Source organism: Centrocercus urophasianus, unplaced genomic scaffold, assembly GCF_019232065.1.
Source record: "Centrocercus urophasianus isolate 14NV4802_14NV808 unplaced genomic scaffold, USGS_Curo_1.0 seq_24, whole genome shotgun sequence".
In the NCBI taxonomy this organism is placed as follows: domain Eukaryota; kingdom Metazoa; phylum Chordata; class Aves; order Galliformes; family Phasianidae; genus Centrocercus; species Centrocercus urophasianus.
The window spans coordinates 13829509-13851940 of record NW_024884800.1 but is presented as its reverse complement, the minus strand read 5'-3'; the positions used below and the strand labels follow the sequence as shown (position 1 = coordinate 13851940).

General features: G+C 40.3%; 1 protein-coding gene across 1 annotated transcript in view; it reads right to left on the bottom strand.

Moving 5' to 3' along the window:
* Window positions 1–22432, bottom strand: part of COL4A6 (collagen type IV alpha 6 chain) — a 121906-nt gene that overhangs the window by 30120 nt on the left and 69354 nt on the right. Inside the window, exons 4-11 of the mRNA XM_042825404.1 lie at window positions 12187–12321; window positions 10035–10079; window positions 4541–4657; window positions 3414–3482; window positions 1966–2001; window positions 1503–1565; window positions 850–885; window positions 671–712 (exon numbers count right to left, since the gene is read on the bottom strand). Coding sequence (XP_042681338.1) covers window positions 671–712; window positions 850–885; window positions 1503–1565; window positions 1966–2001; window positions 3414–3482; window positions 4541–4657; window positions 10035–10079; window positions 12187–12321 — 543 coding nt within the window. The remainder of the gene's footprint in view (window positions 1–670; window positions 713–849; window positions 886–1502; window positions 1566–1965; window positions 2002–3413; window positions 3483–4540; window positions 4658–10034; window positions 10080–12186; window positions 12322–22432) is intronic.

The following is a 22432-nucleotide window of genomic DNA, read 5'->3' as shown; positions in this document are numbered from 1 at the left end:
GGAGGAAGGGAGGAAGGGAGGAAGGGAGGAAGGGAGGAAGGGAGGAAAAGCCTAATCTTTAAAATCAACAGAAAAACACACCAGAAACAATTTGAAGAGAAATGTGCAAGACAAGAAGTCAAGAAACAACTAGAAACGTAGTATACTGATAACTGATTTTAACAGCAGCAGAATCAAGCCCCAAACTGAGACCCCTGAGAAACCCATTATGCCACCGTAAACTCCTCCCACAGACTGCAAGATGTCCATTAAGATACTAAGACTATAAATTATGCATCAGTTAATACAAAGAATATTATGAAATGCACAGAGCATAAATTCCAAAGAAAAATTCAGTACAAGAGTTAAGGGTCCATATAAACTAAAGGACAGATTCAAAAGGTGTCAAAAGAGGACCTTGTGTCTTGACTGCCATGAAAGCACTGCACTGAAATGACACTTTCTTCCCTCACTTCATTCAGGAAAAGCTCCCATCCTCCTTTCTTTGTAAAACATTATCAGCAACCAGCAAGACTCTTCAGTATTTGGACTGTCATTCAGTCCAAAAGAAGAAAAGGAAACACAGAAGAAGAAAATGCTGGAATCCAGCCACCGTGTAGAGGATAAAGTTATGATGGAACACTTGAGTATAACTTTACACTCCTTCTGTACCAGAACAAGATTCACCTACTTTTTCTCCTTTCTCTCCTTGAAAGCCTAATCCCATATTACCCTAGGGGAGAAAAAAGATGACAATGAATAACAAAACATCAGCAACATTGGTATCATTATCATCTAGGCACACCATAATGACAAAAAAAAATAGCCAACAATCAGGTGTGGCAATATGACAGAAATGTAGGTACTTACTTTTGGACCTGGTGGCCCAGGAGGACCCACTGGACCCTAAATGTGAACAAGATCAAGACTTAAGTAGGACGCAAATAATAGGAACAACATTTGGTACCTGAACTTTCATTTCATCTTTGTCCCCAGAGCAAAAGCAAGTGATAAAATAATCTTCTAGTCTTCATATCTATGAGAGACAGCATAGTCCTTTGGCACTACAGTCAGTTAAGAGCAAATCTTAATTCAAAAGCAACAAATATTTACTTTGTTTTTATGGCTGTCCAAATAAAACTCTCTTCTAGTGTCTCAGAAAATGAACTTTTCAGCACATTTCATGAGAAAGGCTCTAACCATGCAGAGATCAGAATATTTCCTCTAGTTCTGAGATGAGGAAGCCTTCAGAACAGTATTAAGTACTGTTTGTAGATGGTGCTCTAGGGCTTTGCTGGAGCTCTCATTCATGACTGTTGCTCTGAACACTGCTCCAGAGGAGAACTTTGGCTCTTGAGATTAAACAGTCTGAGTTCAAGTATTTCACAAATAAAGAACGTGCTTCATCCCCTTAGAAGCACACAAACCTCTGCTCATTGTGATGAGACAAATGTAGTCAAGATGGAAAGTTGCCAACATTTTGAACTATTCTATCAAGAAGTACAACAGTCAGGGCCTCTTACTTGCAAACCTGGTAATCCTATAGGGCCTGCAGGACCTGTTGGACCTGGAAAACCTTTGGAGCCCTATAAGGAGAACACAGGAGAAATACAGAATGTGTAGCACCTATCCCATCAGAAAACATACAGTAATAGCCCCCCAGTTATGTACATTCATTTACATTCTTTAAGAACCCAATTCATATTACAAGACAAAAGTTGGAAATCAAAGTTACAGATTTGAATGGTAGAAGGGAGTTTGAATTTCATAGGGAAAAACAGAACAGACAATAGCAAAATCTGACTTCTGCTGCCATAACATGGACCGACTCATACCATTAGAAAACTGGAGTTATTCAAGCTACTGGTATAAAGAAAACACACAGCCCATTCATTTGAAAAGTGTCCCAGAGAACCAGTACAAGGGAAAGCACCTGCTTCCAGTAATATTCTTAAAAATTATAATTCCCCAAATTAAATAACTTACAGAAATACCATCCAAACCAGGAAGACCGTTTTCTCCCTAAAAATGAAAAGCACATCAGTAAAAATACCATTGTATCACTGCAAGAAACTACGAAGGGCTATAAATACATATTTATTAGTCTAAACAGGAATATTTGCTTTTTAGTTAATGTTCACTTTTAGTTCTGACACCTGTGCTCCCACGTTTAAATTGGGAAATGGAAAGGCTCCAAAAGTCTGAAATAACAACCACCATTTTATTGACAGGTAGCAAAAGAAACTGAAGTGGCATTAAAAAGTTGCATCAGTTGTAAAAAATCTGAAAAACACACTGCAAAAACTTTCATTGCAAACACTATAAAATGTTATTTCAAACGATCTGTATTTTCCACAAATAGCAAACTTAATTTAAACAAAGATCTATTTAATTTTTACCAATGTATGGTTGTATATACACAGATGGGTAGAATTTTAGAAAAGTTCGTCATTTTGATCAACAAAAGGGCAGAGTGAGGGGCCTCACATGACAGAATTTTTTAAAATATTTTTTATATTTAATGAGTAATGAAGCTGCTGAACACAGCACAAGACGTACCAAACCTTTACAGTTTTTTCCCAAGCCTGGTGCTTCTGTCAAAAGTTAACACCACTCCAAGCTGGTGAATGTTTGCTTCAAGGCAACAAAGAACTAAATTTTTATATGAGGATACTGAAGAACCTACTCACTGTCTGGAAAAATAAATTGTGATCATGTTTCCATAGTCTGTATTCTCTTTATAATAAATAAAATTACAGACATGATACAGACATTTCAGGGCAAGGTCCTTATTAAACAGAGAATTAGAATTCTGACTTCATAGCAATAAATGGTGAAATAGTATGAGTGGAATATGGTATTCATGCATTTAAACCCAGAATACAACCAGCTGATTATTAATATCTCCCAGTACAAAAAACACTGGGAGGCAAGTGGGATTTCACAGGAGAAATCTTAATCTGTGCTTGCAAGTCTCCTAGGCAATTATATCAACAGACCTGGCATGTGTGAGGATGCCACATACAGGGAAGTTCTGCATCTGAAAACAAACACGCTACCTCAAGTAAATCAGGGTAAGCTTACCAGAAATTCCTCATATCTATGTTTGGCACCAACAAATGAATGGTGCCAGCTGTCTAGAGACAGGTGAAGGACCAGCAACTACTCTGAACAGTAACAGGATGAGTTATGTGCCAGCAATCCAGTATGCAATAAACAAGATGTTTTAGTGCTGCAAAGATGAAGCAAATTCAAGTTCTGAGAGCATTCTGTGTTGTCATTAAGGAATGGTCTTTTTCTCTGCTCTGCCTTCAGACCTACCTAGAACGCCCATGTTTAGCATTATGAGCAGCCTAAGCTGTAGCATCAGCCCTGAAACCTCTGGAACATCAAAGTGTTTCTCATCCTGTGTTTTCTCCCATAGAAAATCTTACCTTCATTCCTTTAAGGCTGCCTTGAGCAAAAACAGGTTCTCCTTTCAGACCTTTTGGGCCAGGACGACCCTGATAAAAAATAAATGACAAAAATAAATTTCTAGTAAACAATACGCTGATTTGGTTTTGGAAGAAATTACATTCAGTATAAAGAACTTCTTGCTCCAGTAAACTACAAAGGTAGCACTGCAGTGGTATTAGAGAACTTAAGACTTCCTGAGGCTTTAGAAAAACAACACTCTGCAAACATTTTCTCTGGTATTTTCCTGCTTATATTAGATTTTCCTTTTATTTTAGGCCTTTAAAAACTTTTAAGATTCTCCCTGAATCTGTTTGACATGCTGTAACTGCCCTGTACATGTATATATCTCTTCTGTAGAACAGTACATTACCATATTTGCTTAGAAACAGTGAGACAAAAAAAAAAAACAAAAACACACAACAGGTTGCATGCATGAATCTTCTGAAAAAGCAGCTGTTATAATTCTAGATTTACCCCATTTATTTTAATCCTCATCATTCCATGCAGTTTATCCAATGTGATTTCATGTAATTGCCACCTTAATTTGAGAGGAGTTAGCTGATCCAAGCAGCTTTTCTTGCCAAAAATAAAATCCCACACGCATTACAAAATAGAAATTCGAGCAGGAAGTATGAGTAAATCAGTTACTTTAGAAAGTCATATTTTAACTTGCTTTTGTTTCTTTGTTATTTTCAACATTACATTAACTTCAAGTCTGGATGACATATAAAAGAGAGACACGAGCAGTTCCTTTTTTGAATCAACATTCCTTAACCTGAAACATTTCAACTGGAAGATGTTTGACACATTATAGTTCTTAAAAACTTTATCACAGTCTCTTCTCAGTCAGCTTGAATGTTGCCAGTGACAAAGGGATTGGGAGCACACTGTCACAGGACCTTCATTTTAGCCTCAAAAGTTAACATTTACACAGTAAATAAGAGTGGAATTTCAGTAAGAAAATGACACCGAGCTCTAAGAATACTAAGGAACTTGGGGTTATAGGGTTCTTCCTAAGAACTCGGGAGCTATTTTTCCACCACTGGTAAGAAAAGCAAATCCTGGCTTAGTGACAACAAAACACTACAGCTGCCTTGGGACGTACCGGCAGCCCGGGTATGCCAGGAAATCCATCTGTCCCAGAAACACCAGGACTCCCCATGGTTCCATTGCAGCCATCGAGGCCAGGTGGACCCCTGGGTCCAGACTGGCCAGGGTGACCCTGTGTAAAAAGGAAAAAGAGAGGATGATGACAGGTGGTATTTTATTAGCAACACTGTCCCTAGAAAACTTCCGTCTTCCAAATAGCAACACAAAACAAAGGAAACAGGCAACTCCCACTCAAGTTCAGTGTATGACAGGCTGCAGTAGAAGTAGGTTCTTCAGCCAGCATTGTTTATCCTCCCCAAAGATTAAATCCTAGAACATCGGCTGGATTCAATTATCTTTCTCTCCAAGGGATAATTTTCTGAAGTACATAACTTGTGCATGAGTAGGTCCTGAAAGCACAATCTGAAATACACAGCATACGACACGGAGCACAGTGCGAGGGTGCACCTGACAATGATAATGGAAGTTGCTCATGTGAAAACAAGGAAAAAAGCAGGTTCAACAATACTGAGCATTTGTAATTCCAAAGTTATAGTTCCAAGCATGAAAGTTGCACTGACTTCTCTTCCTCTCCACTGTGGATTCTTTCTTTTAATAGTTCAACAGATGTTCCAACTCCAGCATCACATCATTCACAAAACAGCTTTCCTCATCGTATTAAACTTAAAACCTTAGGCAAAGCAACCGGAGAAAGATCTAATGAAACTAGCAGTTGTTAGAGAGTTTTTGTAATGGTCAATTAATAATCAAAAGCAGGATGGAAAAGAGTTGTACCTAATTCTGATTTCACACTAATTTAGCCCTGCCATAGCTCTATTCATTTGACTCAGCACCATAGTGATGCAAAGGAGATAAAAATTAGAGCCTTTAGTTACTTTTTCTTCAGTATCACATGGGAATACTTTGGCAAAACAAAGGAAGGCCAAACTGTCAGTCACAATGCCCAGGTATTAAGCTTCTCTTTATCCTACCCACCTCTTCATAGAAACGAGCTCTGTGGCACTCAAAGATGATGTTTTGTGGTAAGAAGAAAAATGAAATTCAGGGAGTGAGAATCAGTAATTGACAGTTCTCCCTCTCCCCTCACTACACCCTGATTTTCTATCATTCCCAGAGCGTTTTTGTGTGATCCCAAAGATTCATCTTTAAGGTATGGCATTAAATGAGTTATGACTCATGTTAGGAAAGGGAAAAAGAAACAAGGATAAAATGGAGATAAACCAGAACATTAACAATCCTTCATGCTTGACACATAAAACAAATCAGATTTGTGTTACTGAAGGTCTTTCCAGTCCAAGCCAATACCATATACTCTGACCAAGCTCAATGAGAACTTTGTATTAATGTAAAGATCTAAGGATCTTAAAAGGATCTTTAAGATCTTAAAGGATCTTTAGCCTTGCTAAAACATGAGAATGCAAGACTCTTCATTTTACAGATGAGAAGCTGGGGTCACACAGTAGCTTAGTGACTTTCCCAAAGGATGCAGAGTAACTTACAACATGATTATTTAAACATTCAAACTGATCACCAGTGTCAGCTGCTACTGAAAGAGCCATTGCTTGCTGCTGGCCACTCACACCTACTCTTCTCTGTGCTAGCATAAGCACAAGCAGAGCAGGCAAGAAACCAACAACACAGCAGAAAAATAACTATTCTGTTTCTTAATTTTAACCAGATGAGTTCCTTGGTCCAGCACACCTACGTGGCAATTTGTGCCAACAAAATGGAGAGGAGAGAGCCCAGATCTGCCATCTGTCAGTCAGTAAGGTGCAAACTGAATCAACACAAAGTGCATATCCACTGCAGGATCTAGGCAGTTGATGTAGACAGAGATAAATTTGAATGTAACAAGGTCTCAGGACATAGAATGAAGTCACAGAAATCATCCCAAAGCATTAGCTAAAGGCACCACTGTGTAGGTAGTACCAGTAGCCCTGATGATTAAAGTCTGCTGGTCAAAGCACCCACCTGTGGTATGCAAGCAGGGGACTCTCCAGGCCCCAGTCAAATGACATGAAAGGGCTGAAGCACCAATTTATTGCCACTTATACTTCATTTGGTTCCCAAATCTGGAACAGATCAGTGGCAAGCCACCCTCCTCCATCCATACAGTACGTCATAGCCAAGAGCAGCAAGTCTCTGATGCGACAGGCTGTGACTGCAGAGGAAGGCCAGAGTGGTCGATTCCTACGAGGTCCTTCCTTTTGTTTACAGCAACAGTACAGAAGCTATGAGAGATAAGTGCACATGTATCTGGTTACAACATAAGCTGGCCAACTGCAGGGTTTAGGGAAGCTGAGCCAACATCTGCCCCTCAGACAGATGAGGAAGCAAGCTGCTGAGCCTCCAGGGCTGGCCAAGAGCGAGCTGTGCAGGCAGCTAACCAACGGGCCTCATGTCTCGGGAAATGCTTTGGGTAAGATCTCCTAAATCGTGGCGCAATACAGTGTCCAAGAGGCCCAGAAGACTTGGGCATCCCCCTAACATGTGAGGAGGGCTCACAAACAGGATACACATCATGCTGACTATAGTGAGTGCTTATGTGTACTAAACACATCTGTGGCCCTGTCACTTAATCCCATGGCATCCATGTCCGTGGTTCTGAGCCAAAGCTTGACATAGCTGGACACACAGACACATGTTGTCTCTTTTGCTCTAGAAGAAAAACATGGGATTTCCTACTTTCCTACTTTCTATTGTGCAATCAGAATTCATTATGTTTTAAGAATCTTATCTCTGGCAATACTGATTGTGCATAACCAGCTTCCTCAGGAGTCACAAAAATCTGCCTGAAATTATTTTTTTACCTAAAAAAAAGCAGTTAATAGTTTCACTCTACTAGTTCTACAAGTTCCACTCCATTTACTCATTCTCAGCTCCTCCAATTCCTGCGTCAGACACATCAGTTCAGCTCAAGCACTTCAGCTGACTAAGGTGAAGAAGCAGCTTTTATAGTTGTTACTGATGACATGGTAGAGTAACTAGTTTACAAACCTGAGCTAAGAACAGGCTGGAGAGATTACTTGTGCTCTCTGTTCTCACAAAAGGGGTCATTCCTTAGGACATAGATAAGGAAATCTGAACTGTTCATCTAGGCTTTTGCTTTATCTGACTCTTTTGCATACACTAATGCTGTGATCCCAAGCGACCTCTTTTCTAAACCCAACAGGCTTAGCACAAAGGCCGTCCCAACAGGAGAGCTCAACAAATATTTAAAAATCGGGAAACGAATGCAATCAAGGGTGAACACAAAACTAATTGAAGAAGCAGGTTCATGGATTGCTACAGCAAAGTGGCCTCTTTACAGCCTTGCCAAGTGCTTGTATTTCCTCTAGGAGGGACACAAAATAGAGAACTTCACCTCTCTGTGTAACTCTAACTTTCATTGCACAGACAAGCGCTTATTCTGCACAGAAATACTTCTTTCCAGAACTCTTCAGATAGTTCATGAAAAGCTATATACATCCCCAGCTTCAGCCCTTGCCAGAGGTGTCCTTGAATCTTGTCCTATGGGAAAAAATAAACTTCCCAGTAGGGCTAAGGATTTGATGGTTTCCTCTGCACTGTGACACAGAAGGGCTAGCAATAAACACATGCTGCTGCTGTATTTATTAGGTTAAAAGGATTAGTCAGGCCAGCTGCAACAACATGATTTACTTACCAGCAGTATTCCCCAGGGAAATTCTATGGAACACCATTTACATTAAGGTCAACAGTGGGATACTCCTCTGAATTACAGTCTTGCAGTCTTTTGGCCACGGTCAAAATATACCTGCCCACACTTTAGATACCTGCAGGCTCAGAAGATGCTCTCTTCATGTTTGGATGTTAATTCTTGTGCATAGATAGTGATATATTTTTACTTCTCTCTTAGGTATATCAGCACACAGATACTTTTTCTCCTTTGCTCTGCATTTCACACAAACATGTAATGTCATCGGTTTGTGTACATTTCACAACAAACCTAAGCTACTCCCCATCCTGAAATGCAACTGGCAAAAATGTAAATATTTTCTCAAGCAGTGGTGTTTGCTATTTTCACCCAGAATTAAAGCATTTGTCTCAATGGCTAGAATGTAAGCAATATGTATTAGTTCCCCTGAGCCTCCCCTTTTTCTGTCCTGCAGTTGTAACACAGAAGAGCCAAAGGTGAGCATTTCACTGCTCATAAGCAGCAAAACCTACTTCTTTCCCACTGGCCCACCTGCTCAATATTGTAAAGGAGACAGAGTAGATCTGCATATGCTGGAGGCTTTGAATCCTCTCATCTGCCTCCCCCACTCTCTCCTTGGAATGCCTGCTGCTGCCAACTACCTGGCAGTGGTTTTTGCTATATCTCTATCCTTCCCTTATTGTTGGGAATCCCCTTTCTCCAGAGCCTCATCTGAAAAAATACCCTGAGAACAGCATGTTCCCACAGCGTGTTCAATTAAATTAAGTATTATGGGAACAGCTTGTTCTCTTCAGAGCTAGAGAGTTAGTCTGCTGGTGGGAAAAGAAAAAAATAGCAGCAAGGGAGTAGAGCAGGAGAGAAAACAGGCAAGGATGAATTGAGGGAAAGAAGGGGCCAAAAAGGAGCTCCTTCATGGGGCCAACTATGCATCTTCAGCCAACCTATCAAAACAATTCAGTGTTTGATAGGAAGTAGGAAAACACAGCTCAACCACGATGAAACTCTTGGCCAGCTGAGAATGTAAGGTAGATGGGAAAGAGAATAAGAGTGCTCAGAAGCACAAGCACACAGTAGGAAAAATATCATTAAAAAAGAAAATATAATTCTAATACCAGAAGGAGAAAGCAAAACTAGCTAAATAGTGCTGAGAGAACAAGGAAATCTGGGGCAACTTCTAAAGCTGGCCCAACTTAAAAGTCCTCTGAGGCAAAGCATTTCTAACACATCTCTCCAAGAATCACTGGGGAAAACCAAAGCAAAAGAGAGCTCACCAAAATAGGCATATAATTTTCAGTATGATGCAGGAAACAACTTCTAGAAAGTTCAAGTTGTAAAGAAACAAACCAAAGACTCCTGATGGTCAGGAAAAGTAGTTACCAACTCTTACCACATGGCAAATGCACTACTCACCTCTTTTCAGTTTTAGGTTTCTGAAAGGCTCAGATCTAAACCAGTACTAGAGCCGAGCCTGGAAGCAAGAATTCTTCAGAGGCCTCAGACCTAATCACTGTTTTGGTTCACATCATAGGAAAAGAAGATTGAAGGAGATCTGATAATAGTTATTACATTAACTATACATATAAGAAGGCTACTGGGAGGAAAACTGGAACAATCTGCACCCTGTGCCCGCAGCAAGCAAGATAAGAACTAATTGCAGCATAAACTACAATATGAAAAGACTGAAGTGAGGGAACTGGATTCTTTTTCAAACAGAGAAAGTAGAGTCTCCATCATTGCACATTATGTAGAATTGCCATTTCCCTCTAGAGAGAAGAGACATTCAAGTGACTTATGTTTGCATATGTAAACTCACTGGGATCCCATTGATGCCTTGAAATCCTGGAACTCCCATTGAACCCTGAAATAAGATGAGAACATGTTATATTTCTCATTATCAATCTGTATATTTCAGTCACTGGTGAAATAGTTTTCACTTCAACACTTTCAGTCTTGGACTTCAACCTTCAATACTAAAAGAAGCAAACTATCTCACGTAGATTCCCTCTGACCACAGAAGTCACTGAACATCTGAGCCTGTCTAGATGCCAAATGAGTGTTTCAGGAATGTTTTAATCAGGCAATTTAAAGGAAAAACATAATCTCCTATTGCACATCTGGGGAAAATAAGATGCCAGGAATATAAACAATCCAGTGTAAATTTAACTCTCAGCGTGACGCTTGATCTTCCAAGAGTTTCAACAAGTCTTAAAGGTTCTTATTCATCTATGTTTTTATACCTCCATCCAGGGACAAGTAGACAGCTTTATTAATTCAGATCACCTCCGACTGAGTTGCAAGGGAATATCACTTTGCTGGTTCTACTGCTCTACTATGGATAATAGTAGAACAGGCTGCACGAGCAAAACACCCACCCGAAATTATTCTTGCTTTGGAAAGATAAAGTACATTGCTTCTGTGAAGGGGAGGATCTTACTGCATGTTGGTATTGTATATGCAGCCATTTCAATAGATAGAAACAGAAGTTCTGGAGTAGACAAAGGACTATTTCAGTGCAAGGTAATTGGTTTCAGTTGTTAGAGGCTAGTTTCAATTCCAGATTTCTGTCTCTTCCAAAATGTGAAATAACTTCAGTGTTATCTGCTAGAACTGTGAAATATCACTCACATCAGCAGTCAGTGCTTGTTTTGAGCACTCCTTTGCCTTTCAAATTAATGCAATACTGAGGCAATGACTTTCATTGTCATCACTGTTACTTTACTATGTTCTTTGCCTTATGAGAAAGGATGACTGGAACTTCAGTGTGTTGACGAATATTAAGCGAAGCGGAATGTAACTGCAGCATATAAAGCAGAAGTGATCTGGCATTCACCTAGCTATCCCACTTACCAGCAGCTGACAAAATGTGGCAAAACAAGTCCTAGTCTGCTGGTCCTGGTTTCTAAACTATCTGGCTTTTTCTTACTTGCATATATAATTTGAGCATTTTGCATCAGATAGATGGTCAGATGATCTGGACAGTCCTGGAACACAAGTCCTTGTCTTGATGTCCCAAATTTCCTTCAGATTTTTGAAATCTGCAAAATCTGCAGATTATTGAAAGCAACACAAAACTTCAAACTACTGTCCTTGAAGCATTCCTTTCGTCCAAGCACGTGTGTATGAAAATGGGAAATTCATTCCAGTTCATACATTAGACAGTATCAGACATTCCTATCATATAACCTCTTTTAGGCTATGTGGTGGGAGCATACACTCTGCACTACTTTATGCAACTGGACATGATGAGTCCTCAGTACACAACTCAAAAGTCACGATGCAAACACACGCCTAGAGCACAACGTAAACTTTCCTTAAGGTAAACTACCTTCATGTATCCACTCTACATCAATGAAAGTATTTGCTCATACTTCCACTGACTCTCCTGCCTAGTCTGAACACCCGCTTTGCTACTTCCTAAGAAGAAACAGCAGAACAAACCCTCAGGGCACTAAGGTACCTTTGCCACTGTGCCCAATCATGCACATTCCCTTCACTAACACCTATGCTTTATGTTGGGTTATACTATTTAATATGGCAGCTCATAATATTACTTCTGTTATAAATATCTTTTCACCTGCAAAACTGAGTTGCAGGTTCCACTCAATATCCATTCCCTTTTTCAGATGTCAGCTTGGTATCTCCTACATAGGAATCAGCTCCAGATCTCTCTGAATGTAGCACAAACGATATCCATCCATCTCTGGGCAGGTGAAGTGAGAAACTACTGGCAAAAGCAATGTGCTTCTAGCTATGGTTCACCTACCAGGATGGCTATAATGCTCAACAGCTTTGGAACCTGTGTTTTTACTTCAAAATAAAAGCAGGGGATTCTCAGAAAGTATTGATGTAATACCCTTGTCCTTTGGCAGACAGTCCAAGATGTTCCTTATATATTCAAACACATTAAACAAGACAACAGATCTATTGCAGGTGGAAAAAAAAAGAAAATTCATTGTTGAACATACCTTGTTGCCTTTGTGCCCAGCTGGTCCAGGGGGGCCCACTGCTCCTCTCTCACCTTTTGCTCCTGGCAAACCCTCTGGACCAGTAAATCCAGGAGCACCTATTGGTCCTTGAATCCCAATTGGCCCTGGCCGACCCTAAAATACAACAAAAAATAAGTCAATACACCATATTTATAAACTTCCATTTGCTTCAGCCAGCTTAATCTTTAACATAATTTGATATCTGCTAGGTTAGTTAGAACTAAAGTTTTCCTCTCACATTTTCAGATAAAGATTGTTTTCAGATCTATTCCAGATAAATGATAATTAGATAACGAGTAACAGAAACCTCCCTTTTATTCCTGAAAGATTTAATAGCACCCATAGTGCTGTAGAAATGTGGTAAAACAACAGTGTTTTGAGATGAAGCTGACTACTGCTCAGGAAATTTGCAGACTCTTTTTCCAAGGTGCAAAATACAAAAAGCTTTTTGTTTATGCTTTAGTTCAAGTACAATAGAAGACAAAACAAGATGCAAGAAGTGAGAGGGTCACATGCAGTCAGAAAACACACCGGATTATTTGAGACTAGTACCATGGTTGGCTCAAGACTAAAACTCCACAGTGAATTAGCTTATATTCCACACTGATTGCCTTCCAGTCAGGGCGTGTTTTTCGACCTTCCAACAGAAGAAGGTGCAATGCCAAACCATTGCCTGAAGAGGGCAACATTTTCTAAAACTGCAGAGACTCATCCGTGACTGACGAGCTCCTATTGTTCTACCACTGCAGATGTGCAGAGCAGTCTGGTGCTTGGTTATTTAGCAAAACAGTGCTGTCGAAATAATGCTGTAGGCGCTCTGGTTTTTTCTTAGCCTCAGAACCTACCACTTGACAGCTGAATACTTACCACGGAGTTTTGTGTTAACATTTTTACACTGCTCAGTTCATTTTGAGAGAATCTGAAACGGATCAACAGATTCTAAGAGCCCACAGTATTGGTAGAAATTGGCAGTTTAGGACAATGCTTTCTAGCAAGGGACGGAGTGCATTACATGGAGTTATCCATGTAAAGAATCAAGCCTGACATTAAAAGATACGGAATGGAGAAAGAAGTTTAAAAGAAAAGACATCCTGCTTTCAGTTCTCTAGTGCCCACGTCCATGGTATTGTATTTTTATTCTATTTCCCTCGCTTCTTAGAACAGCAAAAGGAATGCAGCTCCCTGCTGCAAGGGTTTTAATAATCTCAGCTGGAGACATACAAAGTCTTCACTCCATGCCTTGGCAGGTAAAAGACTTTGCTACTAATTTAAAAATGGATTTTTACATGTTAACAATCAAATGAAATGAAAGAATCCATGATAGATCTTTAAAATTCTTTTTCCAGGATCATTTTTATGCCCATTTAGGCTAAAACATAACACCCCATGTTCCATCACTCTCGGAGCAGTTTTCTTATAAGCTTTAGCAGTTCCCTCACATCACTCCCTGTTGTGATTGTTTCATCTCAGTCTTTAACAGAGGTCAAGTACAGCTGTTCCACATTTCATACCTTTTCTGCACACACACTATGCATACTGTGAGCTTCTAGGGGCACAGGCTCCCATCTGAAAAGGCTTTTCAGTTGATTACTTATAACTTTTTTCACTTTAGGATAATTATCAATGGAATCCTTTATATTGGGACCAAGCGATCGTAGCATTAATCTCCAACTCTTCAGTGGTCCTTAGCAACCACACAAAACAAGGAACACGCTGTGAAAATCACATGCTTTGCTCATGCTGTTGGTCTCAGCTTTAAGCTTCCAAGCTATTCAGAGCCTTGTGGGCGACGCTTCCCTTACAAGACATGGGCTGAGCACAGCTCACCTCAAGGCAACGCAGTGCAGATACCTGTACTGAGCAGGACAGCCACCAGCCTTGAGGGCAACAGCACCCATCAAGGTCTCTAAGGAAAATACACAGAATTCCTCAACCACTGGAATTGTAAACACCTGTATTTAATTAGTTTACCTGTTTAATGACACTGTTCCACAATGACTGGAAGTGATAGCTATGAGAATTTTAGGAGGTTTTTGTTTTGCACTGCTGCAGATGACTGAGACAAATATATCCAGAGGAGACAGAAAGGATAAGAAACTATGTTCTGCATGTGTGCAGCTCTGGAGCTGACAGCAAGAAGAAGCATGTTCTGAGTGGTGTCAGCATCCACAGGTTAAAAGGTCTCTTTTGGTACCATGCAAGAGATTTTAACAGCGCTGGAAGATTCTGTCCAGTGCCTCAGAGCACCACAAACCACAAAGACACAGTAAAGTGCTTCTAATCTCTCTGATAATGTGATTATGCCATGATAATCAGGCTCTCAAGAATTCCTACTGTTTCTTTTGAAGTCCGTGCGGATGGAAATCATATTTTATATGCTGAAACAAAGGACTTTGCTGCTAAAGAAGCCGTGCTTTTCATCACTCAGCAGCACTCCCATGAACTGTCCCAAGACAAAAGCGTTGTGAAGAGCAGACGCTGTGCTATGCAGGAGCAATGCCAGGAGAAAAGCACAACAAAGACTCAGGTTTTCCCACAAAGTAAACTCACAAGGTTCAGTGACTTCAGTGAGTTTACACTGTGGTAAGTGCCTCACCTTTACTGTGCTTTGGCACCAGGGTTGCTCTTACTTCTCACTTAGCCCAGGGATAAAAAGAACAAACAGCTCTTTGCAGTGAGGACAAGATTAATCACCAAATGTGAATTGTATCAAAAAGAAACACCAGGGAATCAACAAAACCCTCCATTTTTGGTCACATATGTACACATAGTCCAGTGGCCTGTAGAAAACCCATTAGGAACTGAAGAAAATGGTATTGTTTTGGTGTGTGTGGCTTTTTTTAATGGAAAATTTTAGAAATTTAGTAACACCAAGCAATGACAAAGCCTATGAAATTACTGCAATTTGTGAATCTTTCCATAAATGCCCACTAGAATTTCATATATTCGAAACACATGACATGAATTCTCCAACACATTTGTGTATCAGGCTTTTAGTACCCAAACAGCACCAAATTATGATGTCTGTTCCTCTGTAATGAATATGTTGCTGATAAATAAAAATGGCACTGTATCAAGACACACTTGTGGCCTCTCCATAGATAATTTCAGAATTCTGTGCCACAAGTTCAACATGCATTACATGCTTCTCTGCTACGTACTTTGCCATTGTAACCATTCAAACTACAGAGATGTCTCAGACCCAGGATGTTGCTCCACAACAAAGTGGAAAAATGGCTGGGGATAGGAAGCACCCATTGCTTCTGCATCACCACCCTGCAGAGGGAGGTAAAACAAAATGACTTTGATCACAGCATCTTTGAAGATAGAAAAAGCTCTACAGGAGGTGTCTTCTTCCCTTCATCCTGCAATCCATTGCCTCCCCCAGGTGCCAGAAGAGAAGGCCAGTTGGGTGGGGAATAGGGGAGTCTCTAAGGAATCTGCTGCTGCACCAATGAATACATCACAGTTTCTCCGTTGTCCCTTCCCATTTTGCCAGCTCTAATACCCCACATAAATTTTCGCCCACTACAGCAGAGCTTCACACATAGCACTGCAAATTCCAAACATTCTTTTTTTTTTTTTTTTCTTTTTTTTTTCCCCCCAGTGCCTCTGTTAGCTTGGAGAATCAAGTGCAGATCTGTTCCATCTTTCACTGTGCGATGGAACACAGGTAGCAGAGGTACAGAACCACCAAACAAGTCTCATATTTCAGGGACAAAAAAATAATACAAGTACCTGCCTACCTGGGGGGCAGATCTGCTAGCTTCCCTCAATACCAGACATTAATTCAGTGGCTCATCAGCAAAAAAGGGTGCTGAAACTCAGAAAGCTGGACAAGTTGATTACTAACCAAACAGAATGCTACTCATCAAGTTGGGCAGACCAGCTTCAATCAGTGTTTCAAGAGCCCCATGTGTCGAAGAAAAAACATTGTTATTATTTTAAGCAAAATAAAGATCCGTGTACATAAAAAGCCACTGACTTTAAAGATGTTCATGCTTTCCCAAGCTATTGCACAAATCTATCAGATAGATTAAGGATGTCTTCTGTAACTTGGCTTTTGACTTCCATTCTAGCACAATATTAAGTTGCACAAAATCCCAAGCTCCTTCTTTTCAAGTAGAATTTAGTGACCACAGTTTTTAAAAGGGTCTTATTTACTCTTTTTCTTCTTCACCCATCATTTCCTCCAAATACAATGTGTTAGAGACAAAGATTTACTTCACAAGTACACAGTTTGTAGTCTACAGCATTTATTACTCAGCTGATTACATTGAGGTAAACCAAAGAACCAACCACTAGTCTTTATGGAATTAGAAATGCATGTTCTCATATCCTCAGTACAAGGGGCAGAGCCCAGCTTAAAACTCTCAAGGAAGATCTACATATGCTGACTCCCACATTATACAGATAGAGGTCCTTCACAAAGCATGTTCACACAGGTCCTTCCTTCCCCCTTTAAGCCACAGCCACTTACCCTATCCAGGGATGCTGCATTACAGAAGATGACACACAACCAACACACCAAGCTCAGGTGAAGTGACTGCAAGTGACATATCACAGCAAGGCAGTGTCCATTTGCACATAGGGGCCTCTTAGTGGCATGACCCTTGGGTCAACCAGTCCTTCTTTCTAGGCCTCCATTTCCTCCCTTCCCCTCTGCACCAGTGGTTACCCCAGCCTGACACACAGCTCCTAGCACAAGTAGCCCTGCTCTCATCCAGGGCCTCTCAGCTCTACTGAAATAACAATAATTACTGATGAAAAACCCTTCAATATTTTCCCAAATTACAGGTTAGTGTCATTCCTGCATTCCACTATAAGTAATTATTTTCCCTACCGAAAAATGCTTTGTACTTTTAAAGAATTATTGTCCAAAGTCTTCTACAAACTCAGGAAACTCTTGTTCAGGATAGCTTCTGTAATTCTAGCATACAGCTTGCTGTTCTACACAGCTTCTTTTATCACACACAAAGAAATAAGGACAAGAAAAATATCCTGTGCAGCAATCTTATTTCATTCAGTATCTTCCCAAAAATCTTGCACTCTTTCTCTTTGATACCCCCCCTTTGTTGGTCAGATTTTTTTTTTTTTTTACTATTTTGTTACTATTTTTTTATTTTTGAGAGAAAATAAATGTTATTCCTGTACCGTGTGGAATTCTTTAGTTTCATCACTGATTATGGAAGTTTTCTGTTTCTGCAAACAGAGCTTGGCACATTACACTGCAGAGTGCCAAGGCTGTCATCCCAGGAGTAATCTTTTCACATAGTAATGAGCAACAGCAAGCTGTTTCTCAAAATAATTTTAATTTTAGTTCATGTGATAACAAGTATTCTTGGAAGTAGAACTTATTTCTACTAAAACAGACTAAATGTGTATATATATGGCCTTATATACTATTTTCATATTTAAAAACAAAGCAAGAAAACAACCACTTTGATTCTAATAAATGACTTGCTTCCTGAATTCCGTACTTTAATAACAAATACAGTTACAACTGAAGGTTTACCACATAAATACACAACTTGCATATATAGCCTGGACATAAAAAAAACCATATCTTTATTTAAACTGGATATTTAAAGCTCTGAAAAGTATGCTCTTCATGCTCCATTTCCAGTTAAAAAGCATTATGGAACATGTTGATCCAATCAGTCCCACATATTTGCTATTTCTGTTTATAGCACACACAGAGACCACATACTGTAGTCCTTCTCCCCCACCACGGACAATGCCAGGAGTGACTCAGCATTAAATCTAAGTAATTGTTCCATTTTATACAAAGCAAACTTTAAAGAAACTCCTTAAAAGAAAACCTAGGAGTCAAAAGAAAGAGAAAAAAGTCTGCAACTCAGATTGCTTTTTTGCTTTGATGTACTGCAATCGCTGGGGTAGATAAGATAGTAAGAGCACATGGAAAGGCTCTAGGCAACAGAGAACACAGACAATGCAAAAGCAGACAGGCACGTGGGCTGCACCTTCTCTCTGAGCAATGCCAAGGCCAGGCAACAGCCTTCCTGCACCTAGCATCATAAAGAGGCACTACAAGAGCCTAAGGGCACTATTTGTAGGGATTTTTTTTTAATTTTTTTTAAATTTTTTTTAAGATAAGGAACAGGTAGCAAGATTTATAAAGCATGGTGGTGTCTCACACTGTATATCAACTAAATGAATAATGGTTGTTAGGAAGTTATGAGTTGAAGCTTGCTTTAAGGGACTATACTGCACACTTGAATGGCATTGCTCCCACCAAAGGCATAAATCTGAGCGAAAGCCATATTTTAGAAGAAGCTGTAAGAGTTATTGTAGTTTGAGGACAACAGATATAGGAGAGAGATATCACATCCGAGGTGATCACCCCCGAGCCCCCCAGCTTACCCGCTGTTTGTTTAAGCTAATCAGCCAAGAGGCCCCAGGCAGCCTTGTTCAGGTGATTCGTTGGACTGTTGTTTTTTTTATCTTGAACTTTTCACTTCTTGCCACAGTAAGAGGGTTTTTTGGTGAGCCTTTTCTGCTTTAAACTCAAAGGGCAAAGCTAGGTTCCTACACAAACAGAGCACGGTTCATGTAGGCAGCATATGAGAACTGACAACTGCACCACTCTGAAATCAGGCGTGCTGAAGCCTGGCAGGGCAACTGAGGAAACGAAGCATGAGGCAGAAGGTGAGCAGCAGCAGGCAAGAACTGCTCCCCATAACTCTTGGAGCTTTGGCACAATGCTACGCTCATTAACATTCCAAAAAGTAGGCTTATATTGAAAGGATGTGTTACACAATTATGAAATCTTAGCAAAAAAGCGAGGCCTAGCTGACTTCAATTTGCTTATGAACTAAGCATTTCTTCTGTAACAAAAGAGCACAGTGCAGCCAAGGGTTTGAATGGTTTATGGGATTTTATGGTCTTTTGCAACCTCAGTTCATCTCCTCTCCCTCAACTTTTGGTGCCTAATCTCTAAAATATGTCTTAGAAAGCCTCTACAGTTCCCCGACCTATTCACTTAGGACAGCAGCTGTCATAACATTTTCCTGCCCTTAACTGAAGGAAGGGCACTTCTGAATATTATCTACACCTCTTGATAGCAGCACAAGACACAAGCTGAATTTTAATACAATAACGTTAGTTACTTTGGAAGGAAATACAGGGCTTCTCTAGGACCTCTTTCCATCTTCCTGCTGGCAAAAAACATTTGTTCCCAAGAACACAAACAAGTAGCTCTCGGTGAGAACATGGCTGCAGCTCCTTGGTGGTCAGTGCCCGCGACAGGAGATAGGGCAGGACAGGAAGAGGCTCAGATCCCCCGGCTCTGTTGGCTTTGCTTGCAGATTTTTTCTCTAGCCAGACTGATCTGCAGATGCCGTTGCTTCCCAGCGATAGCAAAGTCCCTTGGGGAAAACTAGTTTAAAGTCATGGTGACATGGTGGGCTGCTACATTACATTACATTTCTCTGGTTAGCAAGTTGTATCAGGAGCACTGCCCACAAAATCACAGCTTCTGAATCTCTCCAAGATACACCCTCCGTTACACAGCTTCTCTAAGGACCTGCTATGAGGTCATGGCAAAAGAAGAAGATGGAATATTGTGCTTTTTCCCTTCCACTTGGCCCTAGCACCCTGCAGAATAAACCAGAAGAGTCCAATGGTTTTCCAAAGAGCTACTCACCCGAACAGCAAACAGCTACAATGAACTTCATGCTACCTCCCCCTCCGGCTGGCATTTCCAAGCTGCCTTCTTCAGGGACTCAAGCGACAGAAGATTCATTGTTGCAAAAAAATGTTGTCAGTAGAAAATTAGCTGTATTGAACAGCGAACTGAACAAGTGAAATCTTGCCAGTGTGGGTCCTGTTAAGACTATTAAAGGGACATTGTATGTAGAAAGGCAGGACGGGTTCAGCCACATGCTGAAGCCACACAGACTCCAAATCTCCCAAGGGTCTGCTGTGCCCAGATCTGTTAATTTGCTTTGGGCTCCTCTCCAGCTCTCTCTTTTGCAACAAACCCAAATTGCAGTTTTCTAGTTCCTCCTGTATACACAGCCTGTAAGAAGGTGGGCTTCCCCAGAGGGATGTGGGCAAGGAGCCCACGCCACTGCCCACACCAGTGTTTTCCAAGCATCAGTGCCCCTCAGCAGAGATGGGTGAAACCCTCATTGTCACTCTGAGAGACAGTGACACTGACTTTCATGTATCCCACAAAGGCACGGGCTATAAGAATCCAGCCTATTCACCAAGAAAGCTGTCGTTCAAATCTCTCAGTAGCAAGGAAGCAGGAAGAACTGCAGAGCTCAGATAATCCTTTGCCCATCAGCCTTTACAGCACTCTCAAGGGATTAAAAAAAAAAAAAAAAAAAAAAAAAAAAAAACTGATAGCAATGAAGGAAATGAGGAGTTGCTAATAAGTATGTAATAAAAAGCACCTTTCCACTGGCTCACACTTTTTAATAATCTATTAACAGCTTTCTGCTATACATTAATGATATATTAAGAACTTTCTGCTCTTCTTTCTGTATAGGAATTGAAGACCAAGCACAGCCAGGACATGCCCTGCTCCCCCAGTAACACAGGGATAAGGAGATAACATAAGAATGGACCAGAGGCATAGACTATACAGTGGGATGAAGAGATGGAAAAGGAATTACGGAAGGCCCTTCCGCTCTGCAGATGATACAAAGAGCTTTCTATTTCCCTCATGCTGTGGGAACAGAGCCTGTCCTCTTGTGCTGGAACTTCCCCAAACATGACTTCCAATGAGTTCAGAAAGGAATGAAGATGAAGAAACTGGTAATGAAAGACAAAAACTCCTAAACATTACACAGCTCGAGTGATCATTACCTCACTTACTCTTCTGTGTTTCCTAAAGGGCCTCCTCATGCTAGAGGCAAGAAAATAGTTCACAAACCTCTTAGGGAAACTTCATTCACTGGCATTCTGCACTGCAGTTTCAGCAACAGATAAGTTGTTCCCAGCTTTGGTTTGTATCAGCAGTTAAACTAAATTCCCAGTCTATTTAAATTGTGGCAAATAACATTCCTACAAGTTGAATCTGAGACCGGTAATTTAAGAGTAATTTTACAGAGGCGGCCACATGGAAAAGAACACGCAGGCTCACAAGAACAATTGGAAAAATGACAATGAAAGACTTCTGGCAAAGATTTAATGTCTCACACATTTCTAGAGAGAAACCAGCTACTAATCATCAGGAGCTAGAAAGAAGTTAAGTGTACCAATCCATGAGACAATTATTTCATGCTCACCAGTTGGACTCCCTGCTAAACACTGGGGAGACAGACAAGGTCCTGCTCTACTATGCTATGGGCAAGCAAAATTACATTCCTCCCCTTGTGCTATTTTCAACCTAGCTCTGGAGTTGAGCTCTGGGCCAGGCTCATCCCTTTCCAGGTTGCTGGAAAGTCAGATCAAACCCATTATAAAATTACATTCGTGGGTTTGAGGAAATTCTGATCAAAGAAACCTCAAAGTGTCTGCTTATTTTGCACAGATTCCCAAAACTGCAAAATCTTTTTTGTAAGGCAAAACTTCTTAATCTGAATGTGATATCTGAATAGCTCAGCAACATTTATTTTGTTAGACACAAATACAGTCTTGTCCTTGACTCCAAAGACTCACTGGTTCCCTCATGATTTGACACTTTTACATGAAAGTGGCTATCGATGAATCGTATCAGTGAACTGACGTGCAAATGCCATTGGACTGCAGTTTATCTGAACACATTACTATAAGAAAATGGTTAGATAAAATCTAAGCAAAAAACCGTATTGCAGTGTATGACATCTCAAGGGAGACAGATCATTTGTTTTCCATGGTAGTTACTCTAGATCCAATCTCTCGAAGGATCCAGAGATTTATGATAATGGAGGTACCACAATATCCCACTGATCTGCTGATCAGCAGTTGTAGCTCTACTGTGGCTGTCACTCTCCTACTTCCCACACTTTTAATAGAGTTTTTCTGTTAACTTTTTCACCAATTCAGCTGAAGCAGAACAACATATCTTGGTTTAAACGCTGTAAAATTATCAATAAAATAATCTTCATGTTTGGCTTCTTAGAATCTTTATAAACATTGCACAATCCTTCATTTATCAGCAGATCTTCTGGCTAGCAATGAAGCTGTATTAGAACGATGTTAATTTTTCTTATTGTATTTCGTAATAATTAACATATTGAGGTGAGTTGAATGCAAAAACTACGTAGTACTAACT